Genomic DNA, 18,420 nt, shown 5'->3' with positions numbered 1-18,420 from the left:
CTTCTATTTGTTCAAGGTAACATGAGAAGTTTTCACCACAGGGATATGTTAGAACACACTGCGTCCACACTAATTTTTTGTAATGAGCCCCAATACCAGTTAACAGGTACACCAATGAACACAGAAGCAAGTTTTGTTGTGGCTTTACTGTTTTTTTTTTACAACAAAAAGCATTACAAAAACAATTAAACAGTTCCTAAGTATCTCTCCAAAAGGATGGGGTGACAGCTGTGCCCTAGTGTGGCCCTGTGGAACCCCTCTGCTTCACCAACTAAGCGCTGGAGAATTTGGGCAGCTGGTTCCCCAGAATGACCCGTCTCTCCACCCCCTCCTGGGAGATGGAGGCCAGGCGCACCACCCCTCCGCTGGAGCCATCCCGCTCCATGGCCAGAGACAGGGCTGTGAAGAGGAAGGCCACAGGATGGACAGGGTGAGATAGGAGACAGTGAACAAGCAGCAGTGTGGCATGGTGGTACAGAACATGGTTCATACTGCAAAGGTTGCCGATTAGGAATCCTTACACCTCCCCATTATCATGTTTCAACCCTCTCCCTCTAACGCTAACCCTCTTACTCCCTCCATTCTCCAGTCTGCTTTTTAGCATGGCAAGTCTGTTCTTGTATTGCCAAAACATGTACAAAAACAGAAATAAGACACTATACAAGTTCAAAAAAGAAGAAAAGACAGACCAACATAACATGAACACTAAAATCACTCTCATATACTCTTTAAAAAAAAAATTGCCTGTTGTTCAACTCCCATCTGTCCATCCCTCCCTCTATCTCCCCCTTCCCAATTTTCAAACACCTTCCCCTCATCCCCCTCTCACCCTCCGCTGTGAAGCGCAGGCACTCCTCCTTGCTCATGCCAGTCTTGTAGTTGGAGTCCACGTAACCGTAGATGTAGGTGCTGCCGGAGCCGCCCACGGACACCGGCTGCCTCGTCAGCATCCCCCCTACGGGCACCGTGTACACCTGCGGGATGAGCGGGAGAGGTTACACTCCAATTCACATACACATGGGCGGTGGTCAAAGGCACGGGGCACACCACCAAAAGGCCAAAACACTGATTTAGGGATGAGTATCACAGAAAATATGACAAGGGGAGCATTAAGTTCCCCTGACACTGATATGTCAAGGTTACAGCCTTTTTCATTCAACCTCAGAAAAGGCCATTCACAACACTTACATTGCATGACCAACCAAATACAGATAGATAGCCGATTCGATACCCTGCTGCTACACCCTTGGGCAAGGTACCTGACCCACAACTGCCCCAGTAAATATCCAGCTGTATAAATGGATAAAACTGTAACCTATGTAAGTCACTCCAGATAAGAGCATCTGATAAATGACAATAATGGAAATGGGCAACAGTGCTGTAAAGGACCAACACATTTTCTGGGATCAGACCCTGCTGCTCTGAAAGAAACCCAGAGCGTGTTACAGAGTGCGTCTGGTCCAATGAGAAGGATCACTTGCCTGTCCGCCCCTCCTCTTGTCCCAGCCGGCCACAATGATCCCGGCCATCAGCTCCTCCCTGTACCTGTAGCACATCTCCTTGAACAGATTGGCGGCCGTCTGCACCAATGGGGGCTCGTCCAGCTCAATACTGGCAGAACAAGAGAGAGATGAGAGATTTGTCATTCATGCCAAGACTGACGCAAGACATCAAGGCCTATAATGCGGGAGTCTAATGGTAAACAGTATGCAGCACCAGAATACTTTCCTTAGACCCTGAACATTGCACGCATGACCTTGCACAATGGCCATTTACAGAACTGTGAGGTGCATAATGGTCGCTGTGCATCAGCCAAATGCTCTACATGAACAGAAGTTTTGACATGAGGTTTTGCTCTGTGATCTGATGAAAAGCACACTACAAAAAACAGCAAAAATTATTTACTGCATTAGTTCACAGTAGTGCTAGCAACAGTATTCATTTTGTCACAGATTTGCAGCAATTGACTGTGGAGTCATGTGAAAACCCCAAATAGCAAAGAAAGCGCTGTAGAGGTGAGCATGTCCCAGGTGAAGGTGCTAAAAAGGTGGACATCCCGGTCCACCAGCCGGTCTGTCTTCAATTATTTCATCCAAATGGTGAATCCTGGTGCTGTACACTCCTGTACATCACGCAGCCATGCTAAAGCCACACCAACTTCCAGCAGAGCAGTGATGACCTGCGGCCCCAAAGGTAGGGGGCAAGTCAAGAGGTGATGTCCTGGCACAGAGCCGGGGGCCTCACCTGTGGAAGCCCAGCTGGTAGGTGACAACGTCAGCAATGGCCTGGGTGTCGGCAGCCGAGCCAGATCGGCAGCAGAAGATGCGGTCGTGGATGGGGGTCAGCTTGTCCGTGACTCTGTTGGCAATGTAGGCGCTGTGGAGAGGAGAGAGAAGGGGGTGAGGGTGAGCAGTAATGAGTACTCTGCAAATGAAGGGCGAGCAGTGCATCTCTTGGTCTGGTCGCAGTCCTAGGAGAAGCCCACAAACTGCCATCTCTGCCTGCAGCTCTTACCCAGTGGTAGTGCGTGAGTCTGCGCCAATCACAACCCCTCCGTCAAACTCCACCGCCATGATTGTGGTCTGCAAGACAGCAATGGCAATCAATCAATCAATCAATCACTCATTCAAATAATATTTGTTATAGTGCAGTAGGGCTGGGCAATATGGCCTACAATAAATATCGCGATATTTTTAGGCTATATCGTGATACACGATATATATCTCGATATTTTGAAACCTCCTCTAAAGCACTTCATAAATGCTCAATTTAACCCTTTGATGCATACAATCACACCAGTGTGATGATTCTAATAGTCCCTGCTACATATGTCTGCATTAAAACATTCTTGTTTATATTCATTAGTGGTTTCTATTGGAACAATTTTAAACTTGCATGCAAAAAGGATGAAATCACAACCAAGTTAAATTTAACAAAACAGTATTTTGCTGCATATTTTGCAGATAACCATTGTTTGTTCAACATTTTCCTTGCGATACCAGGGCTCCAGGCTAACTTTTCCACTGGTAGCACTGGTGGTACCAACTTTTTCAGTTGGTCGCACCAGCACATGATTTGGTCGCAACCCTTTTTTTTTTGATACAGCATGGTATTAATCAGTGACCTTGCATGCTGATGAACAGCTGTCTTAATTTGCATACCATAGTTTTGCATTGATGTACAGATTGACAGTGACTCAAGACTTGATATTTGCAAAATATTTTAATCTGAACATTAAGTTTCGCTCTTACTGCAACCACGGGTACTGCGTTAGAATTTCACGTGGTTGCATTTGTGCGATTGCATGATGATTAGGCTGTTTTGCTGCCCCTCCAGCACAGGTACTGCATTAGCCATTGTGGTTGAAAGTAGTACTTTTTCTTCTTCACTAGCTCAGTCTGTCTCTCCCTGTCTGCACCTGCACTCATCATCATCAGTCGTGTCTGAGTCGGGACCTTTCGTTGGCTCTCCCTCTCCACCAGCCTCCTCCTCTCTCTCCTTATTTTGTTTTTTTTAACCCTTTCACGCATACGGTCACACCGGTCTGATTAGCCATTTAGCGTGTATGCTAAAACCGGTGCGATTAGAACATGAAATTGGAAAAATTCTAGCTAATTCTAGTTTTGAGGAAACAGCAATTTAGCATTATAAAATAGAGCAAATGTGGTGGTGAAAACTATGAGAAGCTTAATAACGCTAATAAAAAAATAACGAACCATGTAAGGTAACGCGCACTACATAGCATAAAATAAGTTAAATGCGAAAGGGTTAAAATAATCAGCTACAGACCGCTTCATCTTTGGAACACGGTAACAGCTTAATGGATTTTTTCGTGCGTTTCATCATCAGTGCACATGTACAGGCAGGGAGAGTGCAGGTAGGGAGAGACCAACTCAGCCAGTGAAGAAGAAAAAGTACTACTTTCAACCACAGTGGCTAATGCAGTACCCGTGCTGGAGGGGCACCAAAGCAGCCTAATCATCATGCACTCGCACGACTGCAACCACGTGAAGTTTTAACTCCCGCACTCTCAAAAAAATGGTCGCAGTTTGGAGCCCTGGATACCCAAACCACTGCCAGAAAGTGGATGCAGTGCTGTTTCTTTTCGGAACCAACTCATCCGCCTCAATCTTCTATTACCGTTTCCGAACTCAGCTCAGTATACACTCGCTTTGGAGCTTCACTTCTTTCGCTCTCTCCAGGCTCTTTCCCTGTTCCCTCCAGATACAAAAACACACGTCTCACCTATATACGTCACACATGCTTGCCCAGGGCTGCATCCGAATACTCATACTGCCATACTATATAGTATGCAAAAAGCAGTATGTCACAATCAGTAGGATGTCCGAATACTCAGCAGGCATTTAATAGTAGTCGAATGGTACCCGGATGACCTACTACATCTGAAGTATGCAAACGTACTACACTACACTATCCCATAAGTCAGCTGGAGCCCGAATAACTGAAGAAGAATTTCCCCGGGAAAAAGAGAAAGAAGATGGCGGTGTAGTCAACTTGGTTAAGCTAACAAATCAGATTGTTATGTAACATTAGCTTTTTGTTTTACCTCAGGTTGACAGTCAGCTAAGTAAAGCAGACTGATTTTTAAAACATTTAAACATGTAAACATCAGAGGTCAAAGGACAGGTAAGATGGGGGCGGAGTACGTCCGAATTGTGTCCTTACTACTTGCTCGCATACTCATAGAACGTACTACAGTAACGGTTGGGTAGTATGTTCTTAACCGAAGTTAGTGCATACTGAGTATTCAGATGCAGCCCAGGAGAGTGGTCTGGATGGGCAGCGAGTGTGTGTGGCATATACATGAGTTTTTTTCTTTCTGTGTCTGTGAGAGGGAGAGAGCCATAGGAGAGAGCGAGAGAAGCAAAACGCCAAAGCGGGTCTCATGCCAGCGGCTTAAAAAAAAATGACATGACAATTTGTACTCGACGTTCGCGATACAGTCATTTACTACATCCCACATAGAACAAGCCGCGATACTTTGAGTATATTCGATATATCACCCACCCCTATATTGCAATATTAAGGTTCTTCCTGACAAGCGCTATTAACTTAAAGACTGCTGCTGGCAGGACCATACCCTCTAGCCCATACCTATATAGCACAGATTTAGGCCTTTTTTTGGAGTTTGCTACAGAGATACCCACAATGATGACGAGGTTTGACACATTACAACATTTACTTCTGTACTCTCTTTTATTTATTTACCTTTATTTTACCAGGAAGTCCCACTGAGATCAAAAATCTCTTTTACAAGAGAGACCTGGCCAAGATAGTAGCCGTACAAGCTCACAACATATTAAAATTACAACATATACAACATAAAATACGACATATACAATATGATATACAAAAATCCACAACAAAAAAAAAAACATCTATTTAAACTCAATGGCCTCTCAAGAAAAACAACCACGTCTCATTCACCACATTCTTTATGATGCCCTTAAATTTATCATTGGATATAAATGTATCTAATTTTAAAACTTTCTGCAGATTATTCCATGTCCAAGGTGCATAGTAAGAAAATGCAGATTTCCCCAGATCTGTCAAAACCCAGGGTACATTAAAAAGCAACCACCCGGAGGAGTGTAGCTGGTAACTACCTGAGCTGAGGCAGAGAGGGGTACAGTGGTAAGCTGGAAGTTTACCCAGTATCGCTTTATAGATAAAAATATACCAGTGCTGTTGTCTGCAAGTGCTCAGTGATGTCCAGCCCACCAAATCATAAAGAATGCAATGGTGAGTAAAAGACTTTGCATTTGTAATAAAACATATCAATGCATGGTACACTGAAACAAGTCTCCATAAAATGGAGGAGACTGCATGCATATACAATATATCACCGTAATCGATCACAGGCAGAAAAGTAGCACCCACAAGTTTTTTCTCAACATTAAAAGTAAAACAAGATTTATTTCTAAAATAAAAGCCAATCTTCACTTTGAGCTTCCTAACTAGATTAGCAATATGTACATTAAATAAAAGCTTGTAGTCTATCCATATACCCAAATACTTGTACAAGGGCACCCTTTCAATGGATTTACCATCAGAAGTGAAAATGCTAAAATCATCAAGCAACTGTAAGTGAGCTTTTGAGAAGACCATGAACTTTGTTTTCTGAGCATTTAAGACCAAGTTTAAATTAAGCAGAGCAGTCTGTAATGACTGTAATGCAGTCTGAAGCCCTTGTACTGCCTGTGCTATGGAGGGAACATGCATAGAAATGACAGTGTCATCAGCATAGAGGTGTATTTTTGCTTGAATGTCCTTACAGTGTTTCCCACAGGTCTGAAATATACTTGTGGTGGTAGCTGGCAGAAAGGGCCGGCATTACTTGCTGGCACAAAAATGGACTACTACATGTGACAAACAACAAATACAATGTGACTCTTAACACAATATTTTGATTTATTGAATATTTCTATTAATTTCACATAATATATTTCACAGATCTAACCCCCCAAGCCGCCCCTCCATCTACCCACATGGGAAGAATAAGACAAAGTAAAAAAAAAAAAAAATTAAGAGTAAAACACTCTTTAGTCTGTACAAAGATGGCACTGTTTGTCAGAGCACTTAATCTTAATCTTCCTTATATTTAGCCAGGACAACTTTGCTGCATGTTGCGCAATGGTCAAATTATGTGTGCTGAATACATTCTTGACTCTTGTAGCTACCAAGGCAGCACAGTTGCTGCTTTCTTTCATAGAATTCAAAGCTACTACCAAAGTCAGAGAACAATTAAGCTGCTTACACATGACTAGCGTTGGGGCGTCAACGCAATGCTCAGCATAGGCTTGACGTGCCGCTCAGTCCTCCACATGACAAGCGTCCTAGATATGTAATCAGCGCTATTTTAAAAGTAGAGAGCGGGAGAAATAAGGCAAAGACAGAACCTCAAGTACTTACTCTCTCAACAACTTTGCCGTACATGTATTTCAGCAAACAGAAAAAAGCCCTGGCTGAAGGAGGAAAAGCGCCGGTAGAAAGTGGGTTCACGAAACGTTGCCGTCTCGGGATCTTTGATGTTTAAAATTACCCGTAATTTGTTGTTAAACTGTAGACATTCAAATTTGATGACTCAGAGTCATCTTCCAGATCAGCAAACGCTCTTTTAAATACCTCTTCCAGATTTATCAGCATACATCCTATCGACGTCTCGGAGATGTATGTGTGCTTACAGGGATACTAATACACTAGCTAGCTATCGAGTTTTTGCAGCTCTGTAACATTAATACTACAAACTCACGTTTGGATTTGGCACTTTGACATTACAACTAAGCTAGCTAGCTAACTAGCTAATAACCAGGGACATAGCAAGCTTCTGAGTATGCCTGGTATGTAGCTAATAACTATAAATTACAGCCGCATCTACAAACCTGGTAGCCCCATCTCAATGCTAACTTTGCACCACGCATCGTTTTTTATTTTTAGCGAGGTCGTGGTACCATTTTGAAGTGGTGTCATACAACTCTGAAAAGCCTGACACACGCAGTACAAGCTTCTCTGGTTTGTCCTCCATTTTGACTTTGATTGGATCTTTAAATTCAATGTTTATCTGTTGCGCCGCCCATGTTCCATTACATCACACTGTAAACTCATTGGTTACACTTGCAAAGGTCAGCGCAGAGCCGCAGAAAATAATCGATCGCGGATGGCGTCGTTTTCTCGGACGGATGAAAAATAAAAATAAAAAATGCTGAAATGGGTCGCCAAATATACTTTGGTGGCTGTTAATACACCTGGGCAGCCCACCCAAGTAAAGTCTATGTGTGGGAAACACTGCCTTACCCAAGTCATTTATAAAAATAGAAAACAAAATTGGTCCCAGAGTGGAACCCTGGGGGACACCTTTGGTTATCTCTAGAAAATCAGATTGGTAGCCCTCTGCATAGACACACTGGGTTTGATCTACAAAATAATATCTGAACCATTTAACAACCTTAGAACAGAAACCAACATTCCTAAGTTTGTTCAGCAGCAATTCATGATCCACTGAATCAAACGCCTTAGATAAATCCACAAATAAGGCAGCGCAATGCTGCTTTCTGTCCAGGGCACCAATGAGATCATTTGTCACAACCACAGCAGCAGTAATTGTACTGTAACCAGTTCTAAAAACCAGATTAAAAATCAAGTAAAAACTGTTTTAACTGCAGGTGCTCACACACAAACAATGGACTGACTTGGCTGCCATCTTGGATTTTAGATAACATCATTTATGCACAAATAATTTGCACACAATGTCCTATGGCCAATCAAAAACTACCTAAACTTGTATCATTGTGCTAATATTTTTTAATTCTGTTGCTGCTGTTCTGTCTTAATTTCCTACCCATTGCATCCCTGCAAATACTGCAGTACCACTAATAATGCCCATCACCATTGGTCTGTCCTGATTGTATCATGTCATCATATTCAGCATATGACTACATCTCTTCTTTGTCTGCAACTGCAAACTGACTCCATCAATACACAAAAGCATTAAGGGTAACATTACAGCCAAGACTGCCGAGTACATGTCAGTAAGGCCACATTTAATCAAGGAGTTTAGACAACAACTACTCAATCACACTGTATATTTTTTCTTAAGAGCTACACAAGAGGTGAGGCGGGAAAGATATACATGTTGATTAGTGAGAAATGTATACTGCAAGTTTGGTGAAACACTTATCAAATGTATGCAAGACCGGATTGTAAAGACGTTTGACAGTACCTCACTTATAATAACATAACTATATTATGTACTTTCTAAAACTGTGCCCTGAAGAATGACACTGCTACATTCCTGTTCTCACTCCGGGTCAGTGTGGCCATGCTGGGACTAGCAGTTACAAATGTGTATATATGTTGTTCAGCAACGTATATAAAATGTGATGTAAAAATCACAGGCGTTTCCAGCTGCCACCTCAGGCCATCTAACTTCATGTTTCATGTCACATTGCAACTTTAATTAGACCATACTGCCTTCACATTAGGGGAACCAAAGAAGAATGGAAACACTTGAGCAGCACCGTTTTGGAATAACTACTCGTAAGGCTGGCCGATACGGCCTAAAATTTATATCACGGTATAATTTGAAGCACGGACGATAAGGGTATATATCATGGTATATTCGTTTTTCTTAAAATTTCAATATAACTGCTTCTGGAGGGGTAACGCACTGGTATGGCAACTATTACTGTACTCTTAACGGTATTACTAGGACATCTTTCACATAGTACTGAGGTATTTTAAGAACATTTATTGTGCAAAACTGCAATAAATAAAAAATACAACCTTTTCTCAAGTAACTTGCATCTCTGAAAAACACTTTTTCATGAAATACAATAAAATCAAGCTGCACAAAGTTCTCCGTTTATACTGCCCACCCCTAACTCGGTCTCTTTAGGGTGTATGAGGTGATGTGGACTGAAATGTGAACTGGCAAAGCATCGATATAAATATTAAGTACAGTTAGTTACCTTTACGTTGAAAGCGTTTTTTCAAGGTAGCTTATTCGCTAATGTTAGCTAGCTGCACTTGCTGCATTTGAGTTAACTGGGTAGCCGAGATAAAGCTTCACAGCTAAAAGTACATCACTGGTTATGGGAATGTATTAGCTACCTACTGACAGAAAAATACTGCTCATGCTTTTTTACCAACGATTTGTTGCAATGTTGCTAAACTCGGCCACCCGCTTGCTAACTAACGTTAGCTGGTCTACGCTATCAATGAGCAGATTTGCTGTCTCATACAAGAGGGCCCCATGGCAAGAAAATAAGCCGCTTTCCATTTCTCAGGCCGATTTCAACACCTTAATTATAAAACAAGTTTTAACGAATTTACTCACCCCGGTGGTGACCTCCTCACAGAGCCACTCGGGAACCAAATTATTTGAAGTGGAAAGATGCTGAGACCGACTCATTGCCATAGCCGCCGCCATTTTGTTTCGCTATAAACGTCTATCAGCGCGGTGGTGAATCCCGATCTTGAGGAGTAACTTGAACGGAATCCCTGCCTCTTTCACACCGGTTACGCAAATTACGTAGTTGGATAATCGCGTTAGGTCACACCACGTGACCAAAATACTGCACAGTAATATTGAATTCTGTGCTTCCATTGCAATCTCTATGATGACTGCGAACACGTTTATCTGTACTTATTTTCTACATTAGAAATCAATTTTGCACAAATAGTCCATGTGAATGTATCATTAATAAGCATTTTTCTTTTATTAGTAGTGATGAGCAGAAACTTCACCCTGCATCCGCTATTGAAACCATTAGGGTTGTCTGATAAAATGCCAGACTGGACTACTGCGTTTATCCACTCGTTTAAATGAATAATCGTAAGAATTGTGCGCTGTTCAAAACATTTGAACTCAATTTTTTTCCTAAAGGTGATATATAATTGCACTGCAAATATTTTGGTATATTTTTTTTACCACTAATGGTATTGGCTACGCAGAAGACACTCTCAGTAATGCTTGCAGTAAATCAATCGTCAGTAGAGGAACAGGAAGGTTGAGGTAAACAAAATTTCTCTCGTCTTACTAAACGTTAATCGCTAGGCCTTCGGTCGACGTTCACAGGTACAAAAAAGCAGTAAATAATTTGACTTCAACAATGACATTTTCAGCATATCGTCATAATCAGGGAAAACATGGGCTTTGTAGCGAACCATTTCGAAACAATTAAAGTAGTGAGCTGGCTAGCTATGCAGACCGGCTTACTAACCACAATTCGCATACGATAGCTGGGCACTAGCTCTGTGTATTAATGTAACAATGCCATTCACTGCATATTTGTACGTTAATATATGTCTGTTCAATCGAGAGTGATTATCTTCGAAACAGCTGTGTATATTTTTAGCAGCAGCTAGCTAGTGCTGCCGAGACGAAATACATTATATTGCATTACATAACACATGTATTAGATATAATGTTACATGGATTAATCATGCACGTCTACGGTCATTCAGGACACAGCTACTAATTTATTAATAAGTGCATGTAATACGATCTTTAGTACAAATAGTAATGGACCACAGTATGAAATGTCAAATTGTCGCCACCTGTACATTACTGTAGATATTGTTTCTGCTATACCCTGGACTCCGTCACTTCGCTAATAGTCACCGTAGCTGATTTTACTTCAGCTCAAGTGTTGCCTTTTGATGAAGAATTGACCAGTGTGTCACCGTGTATTTCCGCTTCCAGACCAGATGACTGTCCATAACCTGTACATCTTCGACCGAAATGGCACCTGTCTGCATTACAGCGAGTGGAATCGGAAGAAACAGGCGGGCATCTCCAAAGACGAGGTAAAGCAATCATCCTCCCCTCTACAGCGCAGTACCATCGCTAAGCCCTTTGCGTTACTCTCGCACACTGGCTTTCAATGGTCCGACCACGCCGTGTTGTTCTTTTTTTAAGACGTATCTCCAGCAGCACAGTTCGTTACATTCCTCAATCTGTTTCGTTGTAGACACATATAATAATGTCATACCTGTGTTGGAGGGGGAGTTTGCAACTATTGACGTTGAAGACAATGTATGCACACAGTTTTAAATGTATGTGGTTCTAAACCTACAGAATTTGTCATGAGCACTGTGTGAAAATGTGATACATGAAGCACACTGACCTGGCGTTGGTTAGCTACCGTTGTTAGTGATGGTTGTGTTTACCGTTAGCCTTAACCTGCTAGCTGACTGATCATCTTGCTAACTTTACTGTACCATCATCACAAGCGTACTTTTTCTGGAAAGACAATTGAATTAAACAGTTACACTGTAAGTATAGTTATAACATGTACATGAGAAATGAGCAATCTAGCTACCCATAATAAAATGCCGACTACGTTTGACTAAGTTTGAAGGTCACCCATTTTCCCAGTGAACACCTGAGATCCATACAGCTCTCCTTTTCTTGGCAGGCAGTTCATAAAATGTTTTGTTCTTAGCTTTCCCCTGTCTACACGTGCATGTAAAAGCACATGAATGTGTCAGCACAGTTTCTCTTTTCAAAAAAAAAAAAAAAAAAAACGTTTCCCTGGAACAGCGTACACTTTCAGCTCAGTCATTATGTGGCAGTGAAAAACAGGCAGGAGTCCAACAGGAGTTTAGTATTATGATGTCACGTGCAGAACTCTGGGTGAATTGGAGTTTATTAAGCCCACTTCTCAGGCCTGACTGGTTAGGACTGTCTGTGATGGTGACTGACTCATTTCTCCTCCGCTCTCTCTCAGGAGTTCAAGCTGATGTACGGGATGCTCTTCTCCATCCGCTCCTTTGTCAGCAAGATGTCTCCCCTCGACATGTATCCTGCATGTTGCGTGTTTGGGAGGAGTGCAGCTGCTCCTATAGTGAGGGAGCCATTCACATGTGCTTGCTGGAGTTGGAGTGAGACCAGCATACAAATGCTGCCTCCTTCTATAAACTCTACGTTGAATGAATAGTCGACTTGGTCACACTTCATTGAGAGTGGACAGTTTACTGGTCGTTGTTCAGAATAAGTGAGTAATTGACCCAGTCGCTCTTTATAATGGCTGAATAATCAACCCGGTCACTCTGCAGATGAGTGAACAAATGACCCGGTCACTGTCAATAGGTTGTTAGGTGGGGATCTCCAGAGAGAAGAGGGCTCACTTGAATATATTCTGTCCTTTTTTTCCCTCCTCTTTCCACTTTTTCCCCTCTGTCTCCCAGTTGATCTGACTGGATGGACTCTCCCTGAGTGTGAGTTTGCTGTGTCTATCCGTCTGACTGCCTCTGACCTTGGCGGGTGTCGCAGTGTTCCCCTCTCTGGGTGGGTGACTAAGCAGATGATGGTGATGCCCGTGAGACTGCCCGTCTGGAGCGTTCTGCGTCCTTGCTCTCCCCTGTGCATGTCTGTGTCTGGATTCGTGCTGTCTGTGTCGTGCAGGATTGGCTCTCCCCTCCTCCTGCCCTGTCTTATTAACGTGCATGAGTGCTGTTCACCTCTACTGATGTGACAGTGTGTTTTTGGAGAGTGCCACCTCTCTGGGGGTTTCTCCTTGACTCCGTTACGCCCCCAGGAAAGATGGGTTCCTGGCCTTCCAGACCAGCCGCTACAAGCTGCACTACTATGAGACGCCGACGGGGGTGAAGGTGGTGATGAACACCGACCTGGGCGTACCTAACTGCAGGGATATTCTCCACCAGATCTACAGCACGGTGAGGAGCATGCATGGGCGCGCGTGTGTGTGTGTGCATGCGTGTGTGTGTGTGTCTGTGTGTCTCTGTCTGGGTCTGTGTGTCTGTGTTCATCTCTGTGTGCATATGGGGCCTTGTGTGTCTGTATGTGTTGTCCATGTATGGGTGTGTATGTGTTGTCTGCTTGTGTGAGTGTATGCAGTTTTAGTGCATGTCTGTTTCCTTGTAAAGGGCTTTTTTCAGGTTAAGATGACAGCTGTGACTGTGAAACGCTATGAGGAGTTTGGATTGTAGTGTCTATGTCTGTGACAGCTGTATGTGGAATGTATTTGTGCTCTGGCTCAAGATTTATGTTTGGTGTGTCAGTGCTCTGTCTGCAGGTTTTTGTTGGCTGTCTGTAGATTTATATAAAGTGTGTCAACACTCTGCAAATTTGGGAGAATATATTGTACTTTTATGCAGAGTGAATTAATGATCTTTCTGCAGATTTAAGTGGAATATATTAATTTGCTTTCTGTGTAGATGTATGTAAAATGTACTCCAGATTTATATGCAGCGTGTTCATTCTCTCTCTGCAGATTTATGTGCAGTGAGTTAATTCTCTCCACTTGCGTGTGGAGTGTATTGACAGTCTCTCTCTCTCTGTCCACAGCTGTATGTGGAGTACATAGTGAAGAATCCACTGTGTCCCTTGGGAGAGACTCTACAGAGTGAATTATTCAACAGCAGACTGGAGTCTTTCATCAGAGCCCTGCCCTTCTTTAGTGCGCGTGCTGGCTGAGAAAGAGAGAGAGACAGATAAGGAGGGAGGGAAAAGGAGACAGGGAGGGAGAGAGGGAGGGCAAAAGGAGACAGGTAGACACAGTTGGACTGAGATACTAAGATGGAGTCCCAAACTGCTCACTCCCCCCTCTCCTGCTCCCCCTCTGATGTTCTGATACGTGCGCAGCATGAGGATGCTTTGAGCAACTAGCTGAGGCCTTATGGGAGATATTTTATGCCGAGGGGAGGTGTGGGGGGGGGGGGGGGGGGGGGGGGTTTAGCAGTTTGGAGCACAGCCACAGGGGGAGGGAGGGAAGGAAAGGAGAGCAAGTGGCCGAACAGACGGGTAAAGACAGACACAGACAGACAGACAGACAGACAGACAGACAGACAGACCCCTGAGGGGGTACACAGTCCTTAGACAGACTGACTTTGAGAAAGACACGTACTTGGACAGAGACAGACTGGATAGAGGGGATTGATGGACAAGGTGTGGCAGTAGGACACAGGCTGACCATCACACGCAAAAGACAGAGAATGATACACGCCAACTGTCTGACAGACTTACTTGTATAGAGTAACACATTACGAGATGGATACAGTTTCTATTTATTTTTTTGTTTGTTTTTTTATGTGGCCATTTACTCCCCAATCATTCCCCAGATAAGTGAAATAAACATTGTGACACTGTACTGGGTCTCAGTTGTTCATTTCCAGCTTGTTATATTGATGGTGTTTTTTTATTATTATTATGATTTTTATTTTTATGAATGATCATAAATTGTTCCTTTTCAAAGATATTTAACGCAGAGTAAAGTCTTTGCCATTTGGAATACCAAATTCACAATACACAACAGGAATTGGTTCTGAATTTGTTGAGTGTCTAAAATAATTCTTATGAGGCTGTTATCTTTGCTGCTTTCCATTTACAGTCAGTTCACCAGTATATTCATTAGTAGTTGTTAACATCTTATCGGAACTTCCTTTTAATTTTTTAAATTCCAAAGATAATTTGAATTTTTGTTCTGATTCGTTCAAGTCGTATGCCTCTTGTATCTACCATAACTGCTCTTGACTTCAAACTGAGGCACCACTTCTCTAAGCCAATCAGTAAGCAATGAAGGGATTGTGCCGACGTCAGCCGCCAATCTCCAGGATGCTAACTGGAAGCCCACTTGACCGCCGTTGCGTGACTGACCCCCGCGCTGACACCTGAGCTCCTCAGGGGCAGAATGAGTACATCGCAGAGAAGCTTCTGGCAGCTTGAGGCGATAATCACACACTGACGGCTGGCGAGTCCTCTGATGTTCCCCGTGCTTCATTAAACCCCTCCTCTCGCACCGACCCTTTGGCCTTTGCCATGAGTCACCAGCGGCGGCAGACTCTACGGGGAGATTCGTACCACTGATATCGTGACTAGATAGTCAGCTCCGGGCGCCTCACTCTGAACATGCTGTCTCTGCCATTGTTGAAGCTATTAGTTACTTGCTCTTCGTAAACATTCTTGGAGACTTGTGGTCTAAAACTGAACATCTGTAGCAAGTCTAGCACCTCGGACCATGCCAGAACCGTGTAGACAAGGAAGTCTGGAGGACACAAGGCACAAGAGCATGGTGTAGAATTTCTATGGTTTTGCCTTGTTACAGTTGTCTGTTTAGCCCTCTCCATTTGCAGGGGGTATGTTCTAGAGATCCCACAAAATGGGAGCATCCTCTCACACTGTACCCTATTGATAAAACTTATGCACAAAGGGGATTCCCCCCTGAAAACAGGAACATTTTTAGTATGCAGAAAATGCAAAATATATGGTTAATACACACGTTTATACAAAAGTGTTATAAATACATGTAAATATCCAAATCACTCAAGGGAGTGTGGAATTGCTTAGCCTTCCACAGGGTGGGCACAGATAATGAAACCATGAGTTCCTTCAATGGTCAAAAAACAGTCAAAACCATGAAGCGTGACTATGGTCAACTGAGGGTCTCCTGTCCAGGGATCTGCCAGTCAGCTGGTTATAGGGAGATTCATTACATAAGGCCCATTTGACCTCCTTACAGATTACCAGCATCTGTCTTTACGTGAAACATGCAGGCCAGCTGGCTCGACATGCCTTTCTCTGCAACAAGGAGGGAGTGGCATTCCTCATCAACAATGTACCTCAATGCACCACTGCCCAAGTAACTGGCCCACTGAAATGAAGATAAGGCTCTATCTGTCAGACAGACCCTTCAGGCAGCACAATGCTGCATGAACCCCCACCCCCCCCCCCCCCCCCCCCGCTTTTGGTCCATCCTTTCACTGAGCATTCATCAATATGTGCTGCTGAGGTACCAGTGGGGATATGAGTCTAGGTTGCTGATGTAGGGTGGAGGTGTTAAAAGTACATTTTTATACTGTTAAAAATACACTCTGCAGTGTGCCCCCAAGTGGCTCGGATGGTAAGTACCTTTTGTTTCAAGTGCAGACTGAGCTCTGTGTTCAGTCCCGATCGTGTCACCAGCCGATGATAACTGGGAGCCCAAAGCGGCAGAACAAATTGGCTTCTTAGAGGTGAGCAGGTCAGCTAGGGGTTTGTGCATTTCGACATTCACCAGCAAATCCTGGTCAGTCGGGCGCCCACAGGTCTGCCTATGTAAAGCTGCATGTGAAGTGTCTTTCCCTGACTGATGTCTGCACAAGCTTGGCATGGAGAACGCTAGAGTGTGAAGAGGTGGTGACATCACATGCTTCAGAGGCATGCTAACATTTGTCTGCATCCTCCTGGATTATCAGTGGGGGCTGCAGTATGTGTGTGTGTGTGTGTGTGCATATACTTTCATGTGCGTGTGTCTCTTTGTATGTGTATGCAGCTGCTTGCGCATGCATGCATGTGTGTGTCCATGACCTTGTCTGATGCTCCATGGTTGGGTGCTATATACTGGATATGCACTGATGAATGTGAATGGATATGTGATTTGCGTTGGCGTGCACTCTAAAGTGCCTCAGTATATGTGTGTAGGTGTCACTTGAGAGGGCATTTGCTGCGAGTCTACTGTTGTTAGCCAGCGTGTGGCCCTGCGTGTCTGCGTGTGGATAATTACATTCAGGAATAAATCTATCTGAAAACTGGTCCTCCAGCCCCTGGCACTATGAACATCTTGGCTCTGTTACCTAACTGACCAGATTAGCCCCGACTCCTAGAGTGCCCTCACTGGATAATTACATAAAGGCCCCAGTGTGATCAGATCTGTGACCTGAGGGCGGCGCTCCTGTTCCACACTCTCACTCACACACTCACACAACACCCTCTCATTACAGTTACAATTACACTCACATTTTTAAGTCAGTCATTCTTATCCAGAGTAACTTCCAGTGCAACTACAAAGTACATTTAACAAAACACATATTCAAACAAGCTGATCATGACAAAATGTACATGATTCAACATGTAAAAATCACAAAAAACACAAACATCAAAACTACAATACATGAAAGTTACATAAAAGGGGGATAAGATCACACTAGGGTAGATGCAACGACGTACATTTTGAATGAATTTATGTATTAGCGACGTACCATGAACACTCTCACTCATTCACTTAGGGCCATATTCTCCCATGCGCATAAGTCCAAAAAAGGGCACAGCTTCAGCCTACGTGTATTCTCCCTCATATGAATAGATTTTTACCAACCAACAACACACTGATGTGCTCAACACAAAACACTACTATGAATATCTTATCAGGTTTATGCCTTTTGCATTTTCAGTGTTACACTGTAGCCGGTTGTAAAAGATTGTTACAGTAATTGTTACAGTAACAAAAACATTTTTTCCCAAAATGCAGTATTTTGGAACACTTGAGTTTTGTATGTAACACTTTACGTACCCAACAGGAGAAAACCAGGCAAAACATTCAGTAAGATAAAGGGTTTCCTGTAAAAAATAAGAAAATAAAAGTGGCTCATTTTTCAAAACTCTAAACACAAAAGACAAAAACAAATGCAAAATGTAAGAAAAAAGAAATGAGACTGCATCCTGCCTCCTATTTTGGTCTGGCCACAGCACCTCATCTACATCACAAGTTCTCCCTGGCTAAACAGCAGAGAAAGAATCTTCTGGAGTGACAGATCCAGCCACCGAAAGCCCCCACATCAATGTCACCACATGCATCCTCCATTGCCTGGAGAAGATGCATGCATGCGAGGGGATGGTGGTCATACACCTTCCGTCGCCATGCCGAAAAAAACTCTTCAGTTGGGTTTAGTAATGGGAATATGGTGGGAGGTATAGAACAATAAATTGTGGGTGGTTGATGAACCAGTTGCAGACCAAAGCAGCCCAGTGGAAACTCACGTCGTTCCAGATGACAACATATCTGGGCTGCTCTGATCCATCCCTCTGCTCGGCTGGAATGAGGATGCCATGAAGTGTGTCCAGGAATGGGATGAGACGGGCAGTGCTGTAGGGACCAAGGTTGGCATGGTGATGGAGGATGC

General features: G+C 43.4%; 2 protein-coding genes across 4 annotated transcripts; one reads left to right on the top strand and one right to left on the bottom strand.

The window, feature by feature from the left end:
* Window positions 1–191: 191 nt before the first annotated feature.
* On the bottom strand, window positions 192–9,963 carry psmb6 (proteasome 20S subunit beta 6). The gene is made up of 6 exons (XM_036548759.1): window positions 9,857–9,963; window positions 2,515–2,582; window positions 2,245–2,376; window positions 1,482–1,611; window positions 830–974; window positions 192–399 (listed from the first exon to the last, which is right to left on the bottom strand). The coding sequence occupies exons 1-6, from the start codon at window positions 9,947–9,949 to the stop codon at window positions 272–274; spliced, it is 696 nt and encodes a 231-aa protein (XP_036404652.1). The 5' UTR covers window positions 9,950–9,963; the 3' UTR covers window positions 192–271.
* A 528-nt stretch (window positions 9,964–10,491) lies between these two features.
* On the top strand, window positions 10,492–14,179 carry trappc1 (trafficking protein particle complex 1). 3 transcript variants are annotated; one of them, XM_036548941.1, is made up of 5 exons: window positions 10,492–10,534; window positions 11,225–11,328; window positions 12,252–12,322; window positions 13,062–13,200; window positions 13,832–13,960. In XM_036548941.1, the coding sequence occupies exons 2-5, from the start codon at window positions 11,230–11,232 to the stop codon at window positions 13,958–13,960; spliced, it is 438 nt and encodes a 145-aa protein (XP_036404834.1). In that variant the 5' UTR covers window positions 10,492–10,534; window positions 11,225–11,229. The 3 variants fall into 3 exon arrangements, with proteins under 3 accessions (XP_036404834.1, XP_036404836.1, XP_036404837.1); XM_036548943.1 differs by lacking the exon at window positions 10,492–10,534 and adding an exon at window positions 10,537–10,597; XM_036548944.1 differs by lacking the exon at window positions 10,492–10,534 and having other exon boundaries at window positions 13,832–14,179.
* The last annotated feature ends 4,241 nt before the right edge of the window (window positions 14,180–18,420 follow it).

The sequence above is a fragment of the Megalops cyprinoides genome, chromosome 16 (genome assembly GCF_013368585.1).
Source record: "Megalops cyprinoides isolate fMegCyp1 chromosome 16, fMegCyp1.pri, whole genome shotgun sequence".
Classification (NCBI taxonomy): domain Eukaryota; kingdom Metazoa; phylum Chordata; class Actinopteri; order Elopiformes; family Megalopidae; genus Megalops; species Megalops cyprinoides.
This window is presented reverse-complemented; position numbering and strand designations above follow the sequence as displayed.

Excerpts from the sequence above, each read along its gene's own strand:
- trappc1 (XM_036548944.1), top strand. The coding sequence starts at position 11,230 with ATGACTGTCCATAACCTGTACATCTTCGACCGAAATGGCACCTGTCTG. Across the intron at positions 11,329-12,251 it reads CGGGCATCTCCAAAGACGAG|GAGTTCAAGCTGATGTACGG; the intron begins GTAAAGCAATCA and ends GCTCTCTCTCAG. Across the intron at positions 13,201-13,831 it reads TCCACCAGATCTACAGCACG|CTGTATGTGGAGTACATAGT; the intron begins GTGAGGAGCATG and ends CTCTGTCCACAG.
- psmb6 (XM_036548759.1), bottom strand. The coding sequence starts at position 9,949 with ATGGCGGCGGCTATGGCAATGAGTCGGTCTCAGCATCTTTCCACTTCA. Across the intron at positions 2,377-2,514 it reads GACTCACGCACTACCACTGG|CGCCTACATTGCCAACAGAG; the intron begins GTAAGAGCTGCA and ends TCCTCTCCACAG. Across the intron at positions 1,612-2,244 it reads TACCAGCTGGGCTTCCACAG|TATTGAGCTGGACGAGCCCC; the intron begins GTGAGGCCCCCG and ends TTGTTCTGCCAG.